Source organism: Lepisosteus oculatus, chromosome 5 (genome assembly GCF_040954835.1).
Source record: "Lepisosteus oculatus isolate fLepOcu1 chromosome 5, fLepOcu1.hap2, whole genome shotgun sequence".
NCBI lineage: Eukaryota > Metazoa > Chordata > Actinopteri > Semionotiformes > Lepisosteidae > Lepisosteus > Lepisosteus oculatus.
This window is the reverse complement of record NC_090700.1, coordinates 8,417,423-8,439,624: the sequence shown is the minus strand read 5'-3', so window position 1 is coordinate 8,439,624 and position 22,202 is coordinate 8,417,423. Positions and strand designations below refer to the sequence as shown.

Below are 22,202 nucleotides of genomic sequence, written 5' to 3'. Positions count from 1 at the left end.
ACTGCTTTGATACTTGTTCACCAACTTTACAAGTCTTGAAGGATTATATTGTGAAGCAATAGACGCCGATTGCTGAATGTACGCAAGGCCCGTTTTTCTTTTAACATATTAACTTTAACATTTGAAAGGCCGCCATCAGGTTTTCAGCAGTTGTTTTTATAATTTGAGACACAGCTTTAGTTTATTATGGAACATGGCTCTTAATTTTAATAATTGGACATTCAGATATGCTGTGAGATGTACCCCTGCATGCTTAACATAATACCCAAATATCTGTACTATAGTACTATTAATCCACTGCAAAGGCAGTTCTTTTTATTAATACTATAGGAATGTAACCCTACATGTAGCAATGCTGTGTGCTGCATTATTCCTGTTCATACTTTAGGATTTTTGTTTCATAAATTGCAAATGTTTGAGTGGACCTTAGAACACATTGAGGAAAAAACATATTTGTGTTAAACTGTATATAGCTGTATGAGAATTAGACATGCTCGGACATGTTCTGTGCTGTGCAAAGTGTAAGCGCGCCATTTTGCGGTCAGTATGAAAATATACACTATGTTTGCAGGGAAAACAGTGCAAGTGCAAAACTGTAAATTCATCATAACAGAATGGTGTGTTTTGAAAAAAAATGTTTGCAATGTTTTAAAAAACTGAATCAAAAATTGACATGGACAGCTAAAATATCTAATTATATCAAACTTATTTGAGTGGATAGCTTTGGATTTAATCAACTTGAGAAGCTATACAAAAAAAACATCTCCCATTTTACACCTCAAGATTTGAGATTGACAAAAATTGAAGTTTGCTGCTCCCTCAAGAAACAAAGCTGTTCCAGAATAATTGTAATTTACCTTTTAACCTGTGTGTTTAACTGGTATTCTAAAAATGCTGATGAAGGCTTAGGTGTTATGTAACAATGGGCATCATGAGAAAGACCTCATTACAAATGGAAACAAATTTTCAATGGTTTGTATTTCCATCAGATCACTTCAGTTTTCAAAAACAGGAACATCAGATGCATTTATGCATTTTAACATTTCTCATATCAAATTATTTTGAGAATATTTTGTATTTACATTACCTTATCACTGTGTGGTGTTATTTTAAAATAATGTGATCGTTGTAAATTTGGAATAAAAAGTGCAAAGAAGCAGTGGTTAGGACTCTAGACTTATAATTGTAAGGCTGTGGATTCAAGTACCACAGCCTTACAATTACCGTTGTTGTACCCAAGAGCAGAGTAATAATAATAATAATAATAATAATATATAGCGCTTTTCTGGACACTCCACTCAAAGTATTTTACAGGTAATGGGGACTCCCCTCCACCACTAATGTGCAGCATCCACCTGGATGATGCGACGGCAGCCATAGTGCGCCAGAATGCTCACCACACATCAGCTATCAGTGGGGAGGAGAGCAGAGTAATGTAGCCAATTCATAGAGGGGGATTATTAGGAGGCCATGACTGGTAAGGGCCAATGGGAAATTTGGGCCAGGACGCCGGGGTTACACCCCTACTCTTTTCGAGAAACACCCTGGGATTTTTAATGACCACACAGAGTCAGGACCTCGGTTTTACATCTCATCCGGTTTACAGTATAGTGTCCCCATCACTATACTGGGGCATTAGGACCCACATGGACCGCAGGGTGAGCGCCCCCTGCTGGCCCCACTAACACCTCTTCCAGCAGCAACCTTAGTTTTTCCCAGGTGGAGGTCTCTCATCCAGGTACTGACCAGGCTCACACCCGCTTAGCTTCAGTGGGCAGCCAGTTGTGAGTTGCAGGGTGATATGGCTGCTATAGGCTATATAGTACTGTATATACTTATACAGTACTGTAGCTATAGTACAGTACTATAGTACCAAGTACTGTAGCTGGATTGCTTAAAGGGGAATTACAACACTATTTTAATATTTCAGGGTTAGAAAGAATCAGCATTGATGAATGCATTTCAAACCACAATAAAACTAAAATGTAGACGGTAACTTGTAAAACCTACAATTGACGTCACAAAATAAACAATAGATCATGTTGGAGCATTTATGTGGGGAAATATCTACTGCACAACCTGTATGTATTTGCTCCTACATCGCAGTACATTAGTCCTCACAGTGACTAGTGAACAGGAAGGGCTGCTATATGTCACAGTTAACACAAACTCCACTCATGCTTTACAAATATCAATAAATTGCTTTTTATATTAGTATTACACTAAAATATTAATCATGGTCAGATTTTATGTATTGCCCATACACTATTACACAAATATGCTACTGGCAAGTCATTGTAAAAGCCAACTTGTACCCAGGGGAAATCTGTCTCAAGACAGGGCTTCCTAGTACTGTTTTTTCCGATTTCTGGTTCCCACTCCTAGTTTCTGCCGATTTTCATTCGAGATAGACTCTCAACTGCATAACTAAAATTAAAACTTCACATTTTTGTGCTCCTTAAAAAGGTTAAATCGGGAGTCCAATTAATAAAAACAGCAACAAGTGTGATCTTATGGCCCTGAAATGGATGATCATGCATAGAAATGTCAGCAGCAGGGGGCAGCAGTTAACAGCTTTGTAATTGAGAATTCTGCTGTACTCCCCAAAAAAAACGATACATCAGCTAGTTTACCACCCAATGACACTTTTAGGAAATTACTACAGACATGATTTGGATAGAGAATCCCTTTTCAAATTTGTAGCTTTGCTTTGGTGTTACCTGTTCCAACAGAGCAAGGGAATATAGGTTCATTCCTGGAAATCAAAATGTTTTGTGGATTTCCGACACCAAGTGTTTGACCAATATCATGTATTCTTACCTTGAGACCGCTGAAGATTTGAAATCCAGATGATTAGATTCCACATGAAAATATAACATATAGATCAAAACCAGAAGGAACTAAGAAAAGGTCTATGCAGTTTTTAACAAATGTAATTGGTTTTAAAGAAATGTAGCATTCCGCATTAGTATTAAAAAAAGGTAACTACTGTACTTCTAGCAGTGTTGAGGACATGGGTGTGATTTGGTATGTAACAGAAAATGGGTAACAAATCAACCTCTAAATCAGATGAATCAGTGTTATCTTTTAACAGTAGACTCATGTGTGTGCCATTCTGGCATGCCAGGTAAAAAAAAAGCACATTAGTGTATCTGATTCCTGGCACACACTGTTTTCTAAATTGTAGGTAAAGGAACTGAGCAGTTATGGAAACCATACTGGTATTCACCTATTTTTTTTATGCTTTAACAGCACAGAGGACTGAGCTGTTTGATTCGTTTCCCAATGCCAGGGGATTTCTGTCAACCACTTTTCCCAAAACTTCCATATTTTTTTCCCTTCCGGATTTTAAAACATAAATCCATGTGTCCGGCCTAAAGAGATTCAAAAACATCTTAAAATATTTAAGGTAATAACTACAGAGATCTCCCTTTTTACAATTAAGCAAGAGATGGATCACTTTTTGAAACTTAACTAAGAATTTGAAGGACCTGTAGCCAAAAACGCAAGAGGCTTTATGGTGACATTTTACAAAATCTTCCTTTTGAGTTTCATTAAAACATGGCAAGAGGACATTGCTTCATACCTAACAGTAGCGCCATGTAGCTTCTATCTCTTAATCAGTGTCCTTTGAATAAAAATATCAAATACATAAAACAGAAGTGCAAGGGATTTACTATTTCTCCAAATCCCTATGCTTTAACAGGTAAAAAGGCAACACAATACTGTTGGTAGGTAATTAATGATGGACAAATTATGCCATTCCAAAGTGACATTCCAAAAAGTGCATTACTGATCCAAAAGTCCTCCAAGTACTTAGGAGTACACCTGGATGATAAGCTGGAGTGGTCTGGTAACACTGACGCCCTGTACAAGAAAGGTCAGAGCCGACTATTTTCTTAGGAGGCTCGGGTCCTTTGGTGTGTGTGGAACACTGCTACACATTTTTTATGAATCAGTGGTGGCAGCGGCCATCTTCTACGCTGTTGTGTGCTGGGGCAGCAGTATCATGACAAGAGATGCAAATAGTCTCAATAAATACATCAAGAATGCTGGCTCTGTGTTGGGGCCGAGACTTGACTCCCTGGAGGTGGTGGTGGCTGAGAGGAGAATGCTGACCAAGCTCACAGCCATCATGAACAACACCTCTCATCCGCTTCATGGGACTGTTATTAGGCGGCAGAGCACTTTTAGCAACTGACTGCTCCAGCTACGGAGTACAAGGGAACATTTCCCCAGGTCTTTCCTGCCGGCGGCTATCAGGGTGTATAACGCTGCCCTAGGTTAGGACTGTTACCCCTTCATTTGTACATTTTGGACACCCAATCTGTATATACCTATGCACATTGTGCACTTATTTTATTGTTTTTACAGTGACTTTGATCATATTTTCACACACCTACGTATTTATTTTTATTTAATATTTATTTTGTACTACCGTACGTATTCTAATTTTATGTCTATCCTGATGTCTGTTTTTTTTGGGCTTGTCTTGGGCTACTGTAACACAATCAATTTCCCTTCAGGATCAATAAAGTCTTATCTAAAACATTAGATGGAAATGCTCAGAGCAGATGAAATGCTCCCGTCTCATGTACACGATATGCAGGAGGAAGAATAACAGGTCCAAAATAGAGTCTCCAACATACAATAAGCATAGCTTCTACTGCTGTACTATTGTTTGCTAAATCACCCCATGTCTCTGTATTATAAACTCATTTATGCTTTCATGTAGATAGTGAAATTACCAGTTTATGAGAATTGTTGCAATTTTGTATCTATACTGCACAAATACTGTAGCTACACATCTTAAATGAGCTAATTCAGCAGCCCTACTACAGGACAGCACATAAATACCTAATTTAGCAATTTGTGAGTTTAATCATGTATGGATGTGAAATATTAGGACTGGTAAATTAAGACAGGAAAGTACGAACTGTTCCTTTTACAAGTCCTCTGCAAATGGGGCATTTGCGAAGTGAAGGGGCACATTCTTTGCACACAACCAAGTGTCCGCAGGGTATGAACACAATATTGACTTCCTTGTCCATGCACACTTTGCACGTGCGCTCCTCTTGAAGTCTCCTCAGCTGTTCCTCCATGGGCAATTCTACAAAAAAATGAAAGACGATGACACAGCTTTAACACAGACTTACTCCAAAGTGCTAGTCCTGAGAGTTTATGGGAACCAAATCTATACCTAAATCTCTTCATAAATCTAAAAGATTCTGTGATATTCAGTGTTTGCAGGTAAAAAAAAAAAAAGAGAAATGACTATAATCAGCATGTTTAATTATATCTTATAGTAAAAAAGTGTGCAACAGATACCTGTAAGTTCTGGACTCGGTGAAGAAGGTTCATTTGACTGTGCTGAAATTAAGAAAAAAACAATAAAAAATACAGTTTACTTGTTAGGCACAATTTATGTTAGGAGTCTTTTAGTAATGGTTTAAGGACATTTTTGGTAAGCATATTTCAAACGTTTCAAAAGTCTTCTTTTCAAAAGGGTGACTTTCAGAGAATAAAATTATGTTAAGCAATGATGGAAAACAAAAATGTACAAAAGCCTATAACACTTTTTGACTGAGAATATGGGTTGGGATTTTTTTTATTTTGGTATGTTTCAGGTTGCTCCAAATGACCTATAACCCTGGTCTTGAAATGGACTTAAACCAACTTTAACAAGACATTTTAGACCATTGGCAACATTTTTCCGTACGTTAGGATGAAGAAGAGAAAACATTACCCATTAATTCTCTTAATAAGTAAACATCATTCTTTTGGATCCAGTTTCGGAACACTTCTGCTGCTGCATTCCCCTTTGAGAGCACAAGGTCAATAAGCTGGCTTGTCTGCTGTTTGACAGAGGTGCAGCTATGGATTGTGTCATACTCTATTTTGTGTATTACAGACTGCTCCAGTAAGTGATCCATCAAACTCTGAACACTCTTCAAGCGCTGCGTCAGAGCAGCACGATGTTTCTTCAGAAAAGTAAAGCCATCTGAAAAATACAATTTTAATATAAATAAACACATGAAGGCTCCAAAGGCTATCAGTCTTCATATTCGCTAACCCTAGCACTTATCATCAATGAGAACTGTTAAACATAGGCAAACTAAAAGACTTGAAAGGGCTAGCCATACTGTATTTAAGTGCCTCTTGAATTTTTTTTTTGCTTATTAATAGAGAAAGCCAATGTGAGTGACAAACAGAAATTAATTCTTGCTACCCATTTCATGGTTCTGAAAACAAACTGGAAACCATTTTAAGCACAAAACATAAATTTTTAAAGAATTTAGTCACTTCATAATGCAAAGTGCATTGAGAACATACATCTTTTGATTTTGATGCATTTGTGTAGGCATTGTGTAAATAGGAATGAGCATATTTCATAAAGGATGTGCTGTATATGCTTCAAAACATTTTCTTCAATCATACATCAGAAAATAATACCCTAGTATAAAGCCAAACTATAGTCTGAAAGCAAGTTAAGTCATGTATCGGCAAATTCTGCAGATCTGTTTAAAACATAAATCACTGGATTCATTCTAATTGAAGGAGTTGTGGAAATTTGTAAGATTTCACAAGGTAAAAACATTACTCTTCAACATGACAGCATTTTCATTTCATAGCTTACCACTTAAGGATGTTTCAGCCCATCTGAATTAAACTCCTGGCCTGTCCCTGACGTAAATGTGAATATTTGTATTGCTATTGGCTGTATTCAATGTCATCTTTCATTTAATAGCTGAATTTACAGTCAATTAAAAAAAAATACAACAAATTTATGTTCCCACTGCAGCTCCAAAAAGTAAAACTTATGAAGCCATTCTGATTCAACTACAAACACATACTGAATCTAAAAAGAAGTTCTATTTGACAGGATTTACAATTAATGAGTAATTAGATATAAAATGTGAAGCCATTAATTTAAATTTCTGTACAGTATCAGCTTAAGTTTTATAAATAGTAATCAGACAAATCTCCCACTATGTGAAGTTTCCACAGACAAGGACTATAAACAGATACCCAAAGCATAAGAAAATAAAATACAGGAAGTTAGAGCCTATCAAAAGACAGAGCACACTGGGGATTTCCATGGTGTTTACCACAGTACATTTACTTCATGTGGAGGAAATGAGAACACTCAAAATTAGGCTACAGTTCAGCTAACTCCAAATAAATTTCCTATTAAGTCACAGCTTTGTCAGCTTACTCATTTATTTCCCAAGGAAAAACCACCCCTGCTTTATGTATGAATAAGGAACAAGTCATTTAGACTGAATAACTCTGAAAAAAAAAGCAAAGTTTCTAAAAGTTTCATTTTTTTAAACAGACCCATTTTTGTTTTTAGAAAATGGGATGGAAAACGATTTTAATGAACTACTGGTAAATCTAAACACGTTTTATATTCTCAAATTAAACTTTAATAAAAGAGAGCAGATAAACCACTTCCCCATTCTTAAACATTAAGCTTTTAAAATTGAAAGTTCCTGCAGAAAAAAAAAAGGTTCGTTAAAATATGGACTTCACCAGAATATGTTAGGGCTATCTGCTTGTCAAAAAAGTGTCTAAGGCAGTAGAAACTGTTGTAGTGGTAAAAATAGATAACTGTCAGGGGGTTTAACTGAAGCTACTGGGGGCAAGGAAATGTTATTTTCTCTTTGGTTACAGAAGAGAGCTAGCATTCACTCCATAAATCCTGAAATGATTTGTAATTTACACTGCAATAAATCACTCCACTGCCATGACCTCCTGCTCATGGATCCATCTTAATCGTAGATCTTCTTATTTATATTTTACAGGAATGCTGTCAAGGTAGAAGTGTTCCCCTAATGGGAGAAGAAAAAACTTGTGATCTATTTTGTGGTAAATTAGTCATTGAGATTAACTGTATATGTTAGAACTATGGTCAGCTAACTTGTGAAATCATGAGCAACCCAAGACTGAAGCTGGCATCATCTGAGGAGTTATTTCATGTGCTTTATACCTGAAGCCAATTCTTCGGCAAGTCTCTCTTTCTCCTCTTCTCTTTTCTCATCCTCAGCATTTAGTAGATCGGACACAAGCTCCTGCACTGTTTTGTAGTTTTCTCCGCTGGTGAGGATTTTGCTTTGCACTGTTTGTTTCACAAGTGTGCGCTCAAAGCCCATCTCCAGGGCTGACTTCACCACAGGTGTGTTCATCATTACAGCATCTTCAGAACGCTCCTCTCCAAAACCAAGATGGACCACTGATCACGATACAGGTTTCCATTAGTTAAGAGACAAGCAAAAGCCCTCGGATCTCACTCATACTTTCCAAATACACTTACTTCAAATGTTGTTCTTCACGAAACGTAGTGAAACCTCACATATTAAACAGGCTTGCAGAGTGGAATAGGTGACATTTTCTGCCAGGAAATGTGCCAGATCAAACTGGCTGAAGCTCTATTAAGACTATCTAAACTGTTAAATGTCATCTTAAAAGTCTCACATGACAAGCTAAGATGACTGCTGTAATCATATGTCCCATCTAAAGTGATAGCACATGATGAACGTACTGTAACCTTTTAAACTTGCAAAATCGAAATGCCGAGAGAAATTTTTATAAAAAAACAGATTAGTTCTGGAGAAACCCAAAGTATTTCAAAACCTGGTTTCACAGATAATGAAACAAACCTCGTGCATAAACGAACAAAGAAAAAAAGGATGGAAATGAAAAAACTGGAAAAAGTTGTTTTACTTTACTCATGTATAATAAGTATGTGACTGACATATTATCCATTTATGATAGATACGTTTGCTTATGTTAGTCAACAGTTAATTCTTAGTAAACAGCTTCTTTATTGACAAGAAAGTAAATTTAGTTCAATGAACAACACTGAAATAACCTGTTGAAGAAATGTCCTGGGACCACTGACTGAATAAAAAAAAACTCAAAAGTTTAAACGGGCTAAAAATATTTTCAGCTGTTTATGGGTTTCTATTTACACCAAACTGTATATAATACAACTGGTTTTAAGCACTGAAGATGTAGATATAAATCCCTTACACAAGAATAGACTGCAGTCATTGGCTCACATGAGTCAAGGAAATTTGAAAAGACTGAACTAAGTTACTGAAGTACAGAAAGCTCTGAGTACCATCTCAATTGAAAACGAGAAGCTTACCTAACACTACTGCAAATATGACAGTACGTTACTTCTGGAAAAGTGTATCCATCACTTTTTAGATCAATGCACATTAATTAATTGGACACCATGCTTTGTTATTTAAACTGCTGGATCTGCAAATGACAGCACGAACCTAAAACTATTTTCAAAGAATGTACCGAGAGTGAACTGAAAAACATACTAGGTACTTTTTTAAGCGGGGAGATTAATTTCTGTTTTGTAGTCATTACCATCCTTTATATGAACTGTTACTTCATTCTTTTCTATCACTTTTTCTAAGTTGGAAATTTTCCATTATCTTTCCCCTTAACAAAATCATGACTGATCTGGTAAGTTAATTTGTTTTAACAAATGCCCATATTCCTTCTACATTTGATTTATGTACCACATACCTGGTGTTTCAAACTCCCGAGCATTGCCCCCAGTATTTGTGATCAGCTAGAAAGAAAAAAAATAAAAACTTAAGTTTCTAACTCAACATTATTAATTTTAATATTGATCTGAAATAGTTGCTTACCTGCTCATATAGACGAGGAAACCTAACTTGAATCTGGTGGACAAAATCTTGGCCTTTTTCTTGCAAGAGGTACTCACACCTGGAATTAATACAAAACATGGGGAATGTAAACCTGTCTTTTACAATCAGTGGATATTGTTACATTCATGAACTAGACGTGTCCTAAGAACAAAACATCTCACCTTGGAAACCACTTAGCATGTTCTACCCATGGGTCATCACCCGATTCCCAACATCTCAGGCCACCATCACAACAGAAGCACTTGACATCATCATTTCGACCTGGGCAAAGCATACATTTCACTTCTTAGAGATTTCAGATCTACAGAAGACTTATTCATTCCATTTACAGCAATCCTTCGGATTACATAAGAGTTAAATATCAAATTGTAATAAAGGCATAACAATGCACAAACTGTACATTTTCACTTTAAAAACCAAGTCTTAAAGAACTATAAAGAGCTGAATAAAACAAAGAAAACATACCATAAAATTCCCTGGCATACCTCCTCTTTAATAAATGAATGTATGACTAGATTGCTTTATAATGTATAAAACACCATTTGTTTCAAGCTTTTGTTCCCTCAAGATGAGAAACAAGCTCAGGTAAATCACACTGGCTATTTGGTGCTTACCCACGTAATAAAAACCAGCTTTTGCCAGCTGATCAGGTCGCACAGGAATCCTGGAAGGCCAGTTAACAAAGGTAAGAAGCCTCTCCTCACACAGCTGCATTAGAGGGTTGGACACATTGAGGGGTGCATTGGAAGGGATGGGCACGTTTTCTGTCCTGTCGCCTCTCACAAAACGGCAATGGGGATAGTGCCTCTGGTGTTCTGACAGGGCCCTGTCCCCGGGCTCCCAGTTGCTCAGCTGACCCCCACAGGTAAAGCAGGCCACCCGGTCGGCCGGGCCCAGGTAGTAAAATCCAGCCTTGGCCAGCTCCGAGGGGGTGATGTTGGTCAGGTGCCAGCTCTGGAAGGTCTCCAGCCGGTCCTGCTCGTGGCGCATGCTAGGCTTATGGCACAGGGGCAGCCGCTGGTGAGACAGGTCTTCCACGCTGCGGGTGGTCAGAGGGCTGGAGGAGGACAGGCCGCTGAAGCTGTGGCTAAAATAGCCCACCTGCTCCTCCGTCTGCAGCAGGGGTGGGGAGGCGGAGGTCTGCAGGGTCTGAAGAGGGGAGAAGGCCGAGTGCGAAGAAGACAGGAGGCTGGCGCTGGATGGTACGCTCTGGATGAAGGTGCACGTGGGAGACATTCGTCTGTGCCTCTCGGTGGGGCATTCACCCAGCTGCCAGTTCTCTGCCGTCACATTGCAGCGAAAGCACTGCACCCTGTCCCCGACACCGGTGTAATAAAAGCCGGCGCGAGCCAGGCTCCTCTCCGGGACAGCTGCGTTGGGGGGGAATTTGGCATAGGTAGAAATCCGAAAGAGTTCAGAGGAGTTGTCATAGTGTATGTCTGCTGGAGAACTGCTTTGCCACAAGCCCTTGAAGAAAGTGTTGTTTTTTAAGATTTCCATTCTGAAGAGAGCTGAAAAGGGATGCCCTTTTCCAGGGAGAGAGTTGTGAATCAAGATAAAACCCAGGGACTAGTAAAGAATACAGAAGAATGAACGTCAAAAGACATCTCCAAAAGCACTACACAGAACAAATACTCAAGCTGACTAAGAATTCCACAGAAAACTAAAATTGTCGTTTAAGGATAATCTAATTCAACAATAAAAGCTCTGTAAAGCAAGAGTTCTCTGAAGGTATTTTGCTTTTACCTTCAAAGAATAATATGAACTTAAGGAAACAAAAGATGGGCCTTTTTTTCTGTGATTTATGATGTGACTTACAGGAATGTGGACAAAGCAGAACATTACACCTTACCCATCAAGTAAACAGCACACAAGATGACTACTGAAAAACAAAAACAATTCAGAAACACGGGTTTTGATTCCTCTTAGAAGTGGCAGACCTAGTAATTCACCACAAATACAGCATGTTGCCTAACATGCAAACATAAAATAAGCAAATGAAAGGATTGACCTCCTTAGTCAACCTGGTTTGTTCTGTGCTTTATTAATCTTACTCCTATTTCTGCATCTCATACTTAATAACCTATTTTCTGATTTCATTACCATACTTTGACATGCAATGTCAAAACTAAGTACTATTTCAAAATATGCTGCAACCATAGCAATGTATTTAAGTACAAATGAAAACAACTAGTGAACAAACAGATATAACATCTTTCCCTGGGTTTATGGATTCAAAACTCTCTCCCAGAATTGGACATCCCTTAGTATGGTGTTTAAGTATCCATGATAGAAATTATTTTCAAATAGAGAAATTGTAAAACTATAGTTATTTTTAAAACAAAAAGGCTTCCCGTGAAGAAAAATCGATTGTCCTTCTGATTTCAGTCTTCCCAAAATCTGTTGAAAGGAAAAGGCAAAACTTAGTTAAAAACCATTACACCCAAACAATTTAGGAAACTGTCACTTGTAGACAAGTATAAAAAAAGCTTTAAACTCTCATTTAGTCTGTTTACTAGGTAAAAAGTCATGAAAAAAATAAAGAAAACAACTGTTTTCACAAGAGGAAAGGAAAAACAAAAACAATTCCTTAACATCGATGTGTTCATAATTATCAACTGAAATGAATTACTTTACCGTCTGTATATGGACCCACGGTTTTCCGTAAAATAATATTAACTCTACGTTCAGAAATGTCATTTGAAAACCCATTCTGAACAGTCTCAATCACACACCTCTGTGTGAAACGACACAGCCTTTGTTGCCGTATTTAATCATTATTTACGCTTCACATTACATGAATATTATTTCATTATATCGTCAAACACGGTTTTTAGTTATGTTACAAAGGTAAAACGTTAAATGAAATCAAGGAAGCTAGCATTACCTTGATGATTTTACAAAAAATCGTGAAGCTTAGTTACTTTGAAGCTGACAGTCTCCCATAGGGAGAAGCCATGGAGTTCGTGATTTATACACCCGGCTACATGTATTACCTAATCCAAAAGCTTGTGAAACACAAATTCTTACATCTCAAATTTTCCCTGAGTGTTTTATAATTATTAGTTTTAACAGAACTACCAGTAATCAATCTCTGAATTTAGAGAATGAATACAACTGAAATGAAACAAGGTTTCGTTTTGTTTTTTCGTGCAAATAGGAACCGTGGCATAAACATAAATTCAGTTACACAACACCAACACCACCAATCCCCAAATCTCTGGTTTGGTGTTATTAAACGCGTAATGTGAAGAACGGGGTTTTCGTATTTATAACAAACCCTTAAATTTATTCATACGTGTGTATATATAGGTTTCGGTGCCTACATATATATATTATTTCCTAACAGAGGAAAAAAACAATTAATTTTAATTGAGTAAAATTCACTTTACCCCAAAGGCAATCCTTCCTGCGCAACAAGGTTGAAGAGACACATATGCAGCTAAACTAAAAAAGAAATGGCTACCGGAAGTAGGTGGAGCAAGTTGTTGTAGTCATAGCGCAAAAGCTTTTTTTTTTTACTTTAGGTTTTGTTTTCTTTTAAACTCACCTTGCAAAGAAGTGAAAGCGGCTCTTCAGAAGATCACTGCGGCAATCTGAAGGACCAGCAATATGCATGTACAATCTGCTACAAGATACACTTCCTTCTGTGAAAGCAGAAGAAATGCAGTTATCTGTACATTAAAACTTATGGCCACCCAGACGAGAGAAAACGATTGTGTTTTCATATAACTTTTCAATCATTTCAATTACTTTATTTACTAAATAACAAAATATTACCATGTTTCTATAGCATGTGACATATAAGAAACTGCGTTTAAACAAACCACCCCACAGACAAGATGCAGTTTCGCCTTTAAAAGGCGAAATATGTAGTACTTACTTGCTCTGCTGTAGTTGAGTTTAATTCAGAAGGATCAGTCTGTAAACTTTACAAGAAGGAAGAATTGCAGCTGAAATTTACTTCGGTTACTGGAAAATTCGTGCTTCCTACGTTGGGACACGTAAGCAAGTGCGGTAGACCTAAATTTGTCGATGGGGATTTCCGTTGTTTCTGGGACTTCCCCTATTGAATGGGTGGTCTAAGTCCGGTGTTTAAAACCCTTCTTATTACATTGTTATCAATTTAAATAAAAAAAACAACAACTTTGTAGTACTCTATAAGCAGTAAAGCACTGTTCACCCTTTTATTCACATTTTCCCTTCCGTTTAACGACCGGACGATGTATCAACAGTAGACTTGTGTCAAACCTGTTGATCAGTTCGGTTTGCAGACAAAGCGTTTGTTGTACTACTACTACGCTGGGCAAATTCTTCCAGGACGGGGGTACCGAAAATGTTTGGCACACCCTCTCTTTGAAGACTTGGCCAAATATGAAGACCGGTTACAATCCCGACTGAATTAAAAACTACACATCCCAGTTACCATGGTGGCGCTTGTGATCATTGCGTTTAACCCATGAAAACGGGGCGGAAAAAAATCAGTCACATGACTTTGGGGCTGAGTTTCGAAAGCTTAACCTATCGGCAACAAAGCGAAATCTACACGATAAGCTACCTCAAACTGTCAGTTACACGACTGTGTGTCGCTTAAACCAATGCGATTTGGCATTTTAGTTATGGAGGCGGGAAGACGCCCCCCCCTCTCTCTGGGTGCCTGATTTGTCGCCATCTTTAACCGTTCCGTGTCCGAATCGCAGTAGGTACACGTACGAAAAATAGTTCATCCCAGCTACAATACATATAGACTTCTGTGGAAAGAGGGAGCAAAACATCAGTATTTACTGCTAGTAATTAGTGTGCGATTTATAGTTGAAATCTGAGCCTCAATATAAAGTTAAAATCGCGACAAAGCAATGTAGGAAATGCGCACACAGAAATACACAGAGAAAATAAATCCTTTCTGACATCTAAAATCAGCTTCGATCAAGGTCTCCAAAACGAACAAGAAAAAGAGCATTTTCAGAGGGCAATTACGCTGTGTTTATGTGGAATAAGTGATTTATGAGCAATCTAATTTCTTACTACTAACACAACAATAACTAAGAATAATACAGCTTCGAAGGCTGTTTTACAGAGCAAATAAAAACTCTAAATTACAAACTGGTTAAAATATATTTCTACATGGGCTCCAGAGGCGTGATACCGGGCAAGGAAAGGCTGGATTAAGGCACCATAAAAAGGCAGAATAAAAAAAATATCTCAGATTAAGTATTGGTCTGTTATATCGCTTAAAGTAATGTGAAACAACAGTGCCGAATTGTAAGCAATAGGAGAAAGTTAAATTAAACTGAATTTTAAAAGCAACCCAAGGGATTTTTCACAGGACAGGTAGTTCTTTCTTTCCCAGCTATTAATAAATATTTACGTAAAATTCACCTTCTAATATTCCTTCTCCCGTCATTCGATATTTTACTCACTGGTTTGTATTTGCTACTAGCTTAAAAATCAAAGAAACAAAATTGCAGTTAGCAATGTCTCATAAACAAGGTCTCATCCAGTCACAGTAAATAAAAACGATTAAACCTTACATGAAAATTGCATTTACTTCGGTCGCCATATTGTTGGATTTTTTACAACATGGGTCTGTTCGCTACGTAATCCCAATCCGTGCTGTTGGCTGCACAGAAGCAGTTTATGCAGGCTCTGAATCTCACAATAACAAATATCCACTCAAGCAGCAATATTATTATGGAGTGAGACAAGTGACTTTGATAGAAATGTTGACAAGGTAATCTGTAACAATCCACGCTGCAATTTAAATACGAAGTTTCGTTTAGGAGTTTGACTGTACGTGGAAAGTAACAATAAAACTGTTAAAATCAGAAGCCATATCACCCTGCAACTCACAAGTGGCAACCCACTGAAGTTAAGCAGGTGTGAGCCTGGTCAGTACCTGGATGGGAGACCTGGGAAAAAAAAGAGGTGGGAGAGGTGTTAGTGGGGCCAGCAGGGGGCGCTCACTCTGCGGTCTGTGTGGGTCCTGCTGCCCCAGTATAGTGACGGGGACACTGTAAACAGGCGCCGTCCTTCGGATGAGACGTAAAACCGAGGTCCTTGACTCTCTGTGGTTATTAAAAATCCCAGGATTTCTCGAAAAGAGTAGCGGTGTAACCCCGGCGTCCTGGCCAAAATTCCCATTGGCCCTTACCAGTCAGGGCCTCCTAATAATCCCCATCTATGAATTGGCTACATTACTCTGCTCTCCTCCCCACTGAGAGCTGATGTGTGGTGAGCGTTCTGGCGCACTATGGCTGCCGTCGCATCATCCAGGTGGGGCTGCACAGTGGTGGTGGTGGAGGGGAGTCTTTGAGTGGAGTGTCCAGAAAAGCGCTATATAAGTGTAAGCAATTATTATTAATTTATTAGCCCACACACTGTATTTTTGTGTTAACTGAAACGGGCATTGTTCCAAAGGCTTTAAAGCATGCTAGTCTGTGGAGAGATTATGCCTCCATCTAGTGGTCACTAACGTTTATGAGAAGCTTGCACACTTTTGAACTCATTTCACTCTTTTTCATCCAGAACGCTGTCAATGATTTGAATTTAGGGCGTTATTCATGACGCGTAAAGGAAGATTAAAAAAAACTATTTAACCGTACCATTAACAATAACATAATACACAACAGGGCTGTAGTTTTTCAGGTTAGGCCTGACTGCTGTATTCAGAATTACCCTACATACCCTTCTTGGTGTAATTGAGATGAAAATAAAACTAGTTTGGGAAGATGGGAAAAAAAACAAACTTCCTGGAACCTCTTTAAATCCACCTTGGTAAGGAGCCTTATCTTCAGTTCAAACATGCATTAAAAATGTTTTCCATAACTTTCTCAATCTCTAAATCACTATCATCTCATGTCATGTATACATTTCCTATCAATTAACAGTACCTAGGTACTGATATTAGCAATGTAAGACCCCATATCTAAATTCTCAAGGAGTTTTAGAAGCCATAAGTTTAAAACTCGTAATTCACCCTGGAATCAATTGGAGAGATTTTCTACTTTTTAATTAACCCAGTAATGTGTGCATTCAAATACAGTCTTTTTGTTGGCAGTGCATCAGTGAAACCATGCCATTTTCAACTGTACATGGTCTTGCCAGTGGCTGTATTGCTAAAATATCGGAAGGTTCCTGGTCCTTTACACCAATTCTTGTCCAAGGTGCTGTAGCAAAGATTAAGGTTACCTTGTCTAGACAGGTATGAACGAAAAACACAGTATTTATGAAGATGCATAAAGTAGCACTTGGCCTTCAAAGGCTGACAAAACCGAAAGCAGCAGATGTAGGTAAATGATTATATACATTTTAAGTTATAGACATTATCTCTCTCTTAACTAGAGGGTGATCCGAATGGGGAAAGATTAGAGAGGACAGTCAACAGCAGCTCAAAATGGCAAGAGTAGATAGCTCTTTGAACAAGCAACAGCAGCAATGATCACAGCGTATGAAATTTATTTAATAAATTTTCAGAAAAAGTCACCATTATTGCATACTCCATAATTTACATGTAAGAGCCATTCAAGTTAGTGTACTGTACATCCGTTGATTCAAGAGATCAGTAGAGCACCACAGGATTCATTATGACCGCTGCACTTCCAGTGATCTAGGTTCTGGCATAGAGTATGAATTTTTGAAGTTAGAAGAGGATGCCAGCATAAGATAACTGTAAACGCTGCAAAGGAAAGTCAAGAAGAATAAAATTCAAGATTGGGCTGACACCAGCCAGATGTCATTTCACTTGCAGACTGCAACATGTTTGCCTGGGGTTTTGCCAACCTTGCAAAAGACAAAGAGGCACTGGCTAGGTTAAATGATACCACTAATTTGTCAGTGTGGTTGTGTTTTGCTTGCATTGAAATATACAGGTGTCCCCCACCTAGGGTATTCCCACCCCGTGCCCTGTGTTTCTGGATCAGGCTTCAGTTAGCTGTGCCCTTCACAATGAATCTATAATGGCCATCAGAAAAAGTGACAACATAAACCCCAAGATGAACAAATTTACTCTTGAACACAGAAAATCTGATGCAGAGCACCATCGACCCATCTGACTTCTTTAGAATAAAAAAAAAAACAAAACAAATCAGAGGACATGAGGTGAAACTAAGGGGAAGTCATTTAAAACAGAAAGCAAGAGGCTCAAAGGCATTAACAGGTATACAGAAATGTTGTCAAAGCCGATATTCCAGCTTCTTTCAAGAACTGGCTGGATGAGATCCTCAAATAATGTAGGTACTAGCAACTGAATGAGCTAGATAAAGTGGATGCCCTCCTTTTTATTTGTAACCTTGAAATTCATACATTTGAACATACTACTGTTAAACTTGCTTCAGTACGAAACTATGGGATAGTTCAGGATGTGTTGGCTAGATTGGATGTGTGCACATCACCCTTTTTACCTTTCTTGCACTATTTACAATGCCAAGTCTCAGTGAAAGTTGTCAGCAATGCTGCACGAAGACAGACATGGGCCTTCCATCCGTCACTAGACTTCAGTAGAACTACTAAATACTGACAGAAAGCACTGTGACTGACTCAAAATACAGGATTCAAAGGAAAGGACAGAAAAAAAATTGCTTCTGAATAACTAATACTAGCAATACAAATGGGCTTTGCAAGAGACGCACAATATTTATATTGCATATGGGATTGCATTTGTTTTAGTACTCAAGAGAACAAAATCACAGTAGCAGAAGAATCACAGAAGCCTCTGATTAACAAAAGCAGAGTGAATTAGCATTAGCTCAAAGAAATGACCTTTTAAACTCTGCTCTCTCATTGTATTTTGTTCTAGTAAAATAACCATGAAAAGGAATACATGTAAATAGCAAGAATCATTACCACAAAGTATATATTTTATTCCACATAAAGAGGCCAATTTAAAAAGTATTATATAAAGAGATAACGTAACAATTTATACTTCTAACATACATGCACGTACATCTATTTAAAAAAATCAACAGATTTTCGTTATTGAGTATAATTTCAATTCATGTGCATTTAGGCATTCCTAAATACCAAATTTTTAAAATGTGTGATTAGTACGACCCTCTACATACACGACAGATCAACAGTTATTACATATGCTGGCAATTACACACTACTACGCATAAAATCATGCTTAAGTGACCAAAAATACCATTTAGTAAAAGTTCTGTAGATATGTGCAAAGGCAGCACTGTACAACCAATTGTTCAGAAATCGTTTTTAGTTGCATTGTTCAACTCCAACACTGACAGGTTTTTTTCCTTTACCGCCACCAATACTATCTTTAAAACCCCCTTTTAAAAAAAATCAAAATCTTAATGCTAATACAAACACAAAACTGTCACTCAGACTTCCATTGTAACACTGGATACTTTCTCAAATCTTGTAAGAAAAGTCATTGACTATGATCAGAGTCCTTAGCTACCATTTTGGTATGGTGGATAGGTGAAAAAAATTGGACAAGGTTTCTTTTGTTTTGTTTCTTTAACAGAAAAAGAAAGCAAATTGCACAGGAAGAGGTCTATATAGAAAGGGACAGACTTTGCCCTCAGTATGTTTTGATATAGGTTCTATGACCTTATTAGTGTTTTATGATTATGTAAACATCAGACTAGTAATATGTAGCATTAACAGGAAGCTGTATTTCTTTTTCCAATTAGTGTCATTTTACAGTCACTGTAGTGTTTTCTTGATCAAAAACCATGTAAACGACAGACACACGAAAATATTTCATCTGAATCACCTACTTACTGCCTCCAAACCCCACATTCTGAGCTCACAGGGTTAAATACTTAACACCTCCTATCCACCACTATTCCTACAAAAGCACCTACACTGGACAAAAAACCCTACATCATTTAGCTTATACAAAAAAGAGGTTGATTACACAATTATTTTTGTTGCTGTTGCTCATAAAGAAAAGAAAATACTCTTTGGAAGCCGTGACAAAAATTCCTGAATATACTGTTGCTCTTTTTATACCTACTGGCTAAAACAACATTTTAATAAAGTCATTATCACCGTCAAACTCCAAGTAACTGCTACTCTACACTGATAACCTTTTCTACCTGGACACTTAACCATCCTACACATTTCATTACCATCTTCTGCGAGTGGCTTAAGTTTCAGCACAACACTGGACAAGTGTTTCCAAGAACTGGTCAGAATGTATACTTTGCCAAGTATCACAAACCACACAATAACAGTCAATCCATCTATAGTACATTTTAGTAGTGTGAAGTGTCTCTCACCATCCCTCGTTTATAGATTGAAGGCATGAAATAGTGCCTGCAATTTTCATTTTTTTAACCACCAATGAGTGTCAGTGGCATGTTTTTCTAATGCTCTAGCCATTTAAAAGTGTAAATTTTCACAATACAAGCTAAAAGCCTGAAAAATGTATGCATGTATAAAAAAATAAATAAGAAAAACAATGCTGTGGGTCACACAATGAAACCTGACAATTACATCACTTGACAAAGTATGTCAGGAACAAATCATAAACCTGGCCAGTTGGTGCACAATATCCATTTAAGAAAAGTGGAGTGAAACATCAACTTCAATCTCTGGTAGTTACTCCACAGCTGAGTGATGTGCTGAAAAGTAGCCCAAGACTTAAAATTTTATTTATCTTTCAATGCTTTTAAAAAACAATAAAAGACTAAAACAAGGCTATCTTAGCTATTATATATGTTAATCTAACAGCCTATCAAAGAAAAATAAAATAAAAAAACTGAAGGACAGATCAGACTTAAATAAGACTATGTAAAATAAAGACACTAGGGTTCATTACAAAAAAAACCTAATCCCCATTATAATATAGATTTTTCATAAAACCATTACCTTTAAACAGAAATATATTTTGATTATTGATTTCAATGCAGAAGAAAGTTTGTGGCTGATCTTCTCAATACGTTTTACTCTATATATTGATTTAAGTTGCAAAATAGTAATATAGTGTTTTTCTTTTCTCACAAAATACAATTGAAGGCACTTGATTGACAAGGATACACTTAAAATTGCTGGCACAGCCAAGCAGCAGCATCCAAAAATACTAAGCCCCCCAACAGAACCTCCCCACCCCAAGGCAGTGAGCTTTGTAAATAAAGCTAGGCCCTCTGTATTGACTCCAAATCAGTACTGATGAGAGTTCCTTTGTAGCTTTTCAGATACATCATTTTTGGTTTCTCAAGCTCACAGATAAAATACCAGAACTGAAAAAAAGACATCTGAAGACACAGCAGTCCCAAGACAATCACTGCACAACTTTGCACTGTGGTGCAAGAAGTGAGGGCTATAGAGGTTATGGGAGATTAACGACGGATGCAGCGTATCTAAGGACAACAGACAAATGTTCAGTCTGACACAGGCCCAGCACTGCTCTGAAAGAAATTTAGGGTGGGGAGCAATACTTGAACCAGAGAAGAAACTGAAAGTGACAAAAATAAAGGCTTCTGGGGACCCTTAAAAAAAAACGTCAATTCATGGGCCAGCCTTGAGGACGAGAAAAAAAAACAGTGAGGAAAGTTATATTAAAAAAAAAGAATACTGCTGCCACATATTGCTTTGTTTGTCCTTTCAGTAAAGTCCTGAAAAGTCTTTAAAAAAAAAAAGAAGAAAAGCATCTTCACATCCTTCACAGATTTTACGTGGCAGCAGTCTTGCAAGGACACCCACACAGTCCAGTACATGAGGACGGGGACAAATCCCGGTCCTCGCTCTATAACCACGTGAGAAAACTCTCCTTGTCAATCTTGGTAGCTGCCAGCACAGACTCCATGTCATTGAGTATGTCAGAGCTGAGGGCCTCCTGCAGGCTGGGCATGAGCTCCTCGCCCTCCACGGCCATGCTGTCACCCTCCAGTGTGCCCAGGTCCACATTGGTGCCGGGAATTGTGTCCAGATAGTCAGGGAAGCGGCTGGGCTGTGTTGCCATGGAGCTAGGACCCAGGGAGTCACCTGGAGGAGGAATAACAATTTAAGGAGTGAGTTGGAATAGGGGAAGAGACGCTCATCAATTTTAGCATTCCCAAATCCATTCAGCAGTTCGAAATGATCAAACGGATATACCGCATGTGCTCACAAACAAAATACGATTCTTCTAAACTTGGGCTAGAAGTCAAGATGGGGCATTTGCTTAAAACCATGTGTGTGGCACTTTTTGTGTTGCTGTCCTCTATTACAACTATCCTCCTCAAGTGTCACTGTGTCTCCACTTCTAAACTCGTCACATGCTAGTTGGCACAGTTGTGCAGAAAACCTACACCCTTTTTCAGACATTCATCAAGGTTTGTTCGTTTATTTAAATATAAATTGTCAGAAATAAGCTTAAATCTTTGAAAAGGGGCATTGAGCATACCAGAAGTATTATCATGTCATAAAAGTTTCTGGAGCTGTCATTACAACATCATCAGTAATTCTGTCTTCTCCCCTGTTCCCCACAGCGTCCATTTCAATTCCACAGGTGCTCCTCACTCCGAATCCTCTTCTCCTCCCAGAGGACTCCTCCTCAAGGCCGCGAAC

General features: G+C 38.0%; 2 protein-coding genes across 7 annotated transcripts in view; both read right to left on the bottom strand.

The window, feature by feature from the left end:
* Positions 1-959: 959 nt before the first annotated feature.
* On the bottom strand, positions 960-14,114 carry birc2 (baculoviral IAP repeat containing 2). Of its 3 annotated transcripts, XM_015341375.2 has the most exons (10): positions 13,576-14,114; positions 13,243-13,339; positions 10,307-12,092; positions 9,854-9,953; positions 9,672-9,750; positions 9,547-9,592; positions 7,991-8,233; positions 5,747-6,001; positions 5,329-5,370; positions 960-5,110 (listed from the first exon to the last, which is right to left on the bottom strand). In XM_015341375.2, the coding sequence occupies exons 3-10, from the start codon at positions 11,190-11,192 to the stop codon at positions 4,917-4,919; spliced, it is 1,845 nt and encodes a 614-aa protein (XP_015196861.2). In that variant the 5' UTR covers positions 11,193-12,092; positions 13,243-13,339; positions 13,576-14,114; the 3' UTR covers positions 960-4,916. The 3 variants fall into 3 exon arrangements, with proteins under 3 accessions (XP_015196861.2, XP_015196862.2, XP_006627852.2); XM_015341376.2 differs by lacking the exon at positions 7,991-8,233; XM_006627789.3 differs by lacking the exons at positions 13,243-13,339; positions 13,576-14,114 and adding an exon at positions 13,085-13,190.
* A 3,016-nt stretch (positions 14,115-17,130) lies between these two features.
* The window catches only part of yap1 (Yes1 associated transcriptional regulator), a 43,995-nt gene continuing 38,923 nt past the window's right edge, over positions 17,131-22,202 (bottom strand). For all 4 annotated transcript variants that reach the window (XM_006627787.3, XM_006627788.3, XM_015341378.2 and 1 more), the window contains one exon: positions 17,131-21,638. In XM_006627787.3, the coding sequence (XP_006627850.1) occupies positions 21,400-21,638 (239 nt within the window). In that variant the 3' untranslated portion in view covers positions 17,131-21,399. The remainder of the gene's footprint in view (positions 21,639-22,202) is intronic.

What these genes read in the sequence shown, in the direction of transcription:
- birc2 (XM_015341375.2), bottom strand. Translation starts at nt 11,192, where the DNA reads ATGGAAATCTTAAAAAACAACACTTTCTTCAAGGGCTTGTGGCAAAGC. An exon ending in AGCTGGTTTTTATTACGTGG is followed by an intron (nt 9,954 to 10,306) that starts GTAAGCACCAAA and finishes TGCTTTGCCCAG; the next exon opens with GTCGAAATGATGATGTCAAG. An exon ending in TGCCGAAGAATTGGCTTCAG is followed by an intron (nt 6,002 to 7,990) that starts GTATAAAGCACA and finishes TGTATTTTTCAG; the next exon opens with ATGGCTTTACTTTTCTGAAG.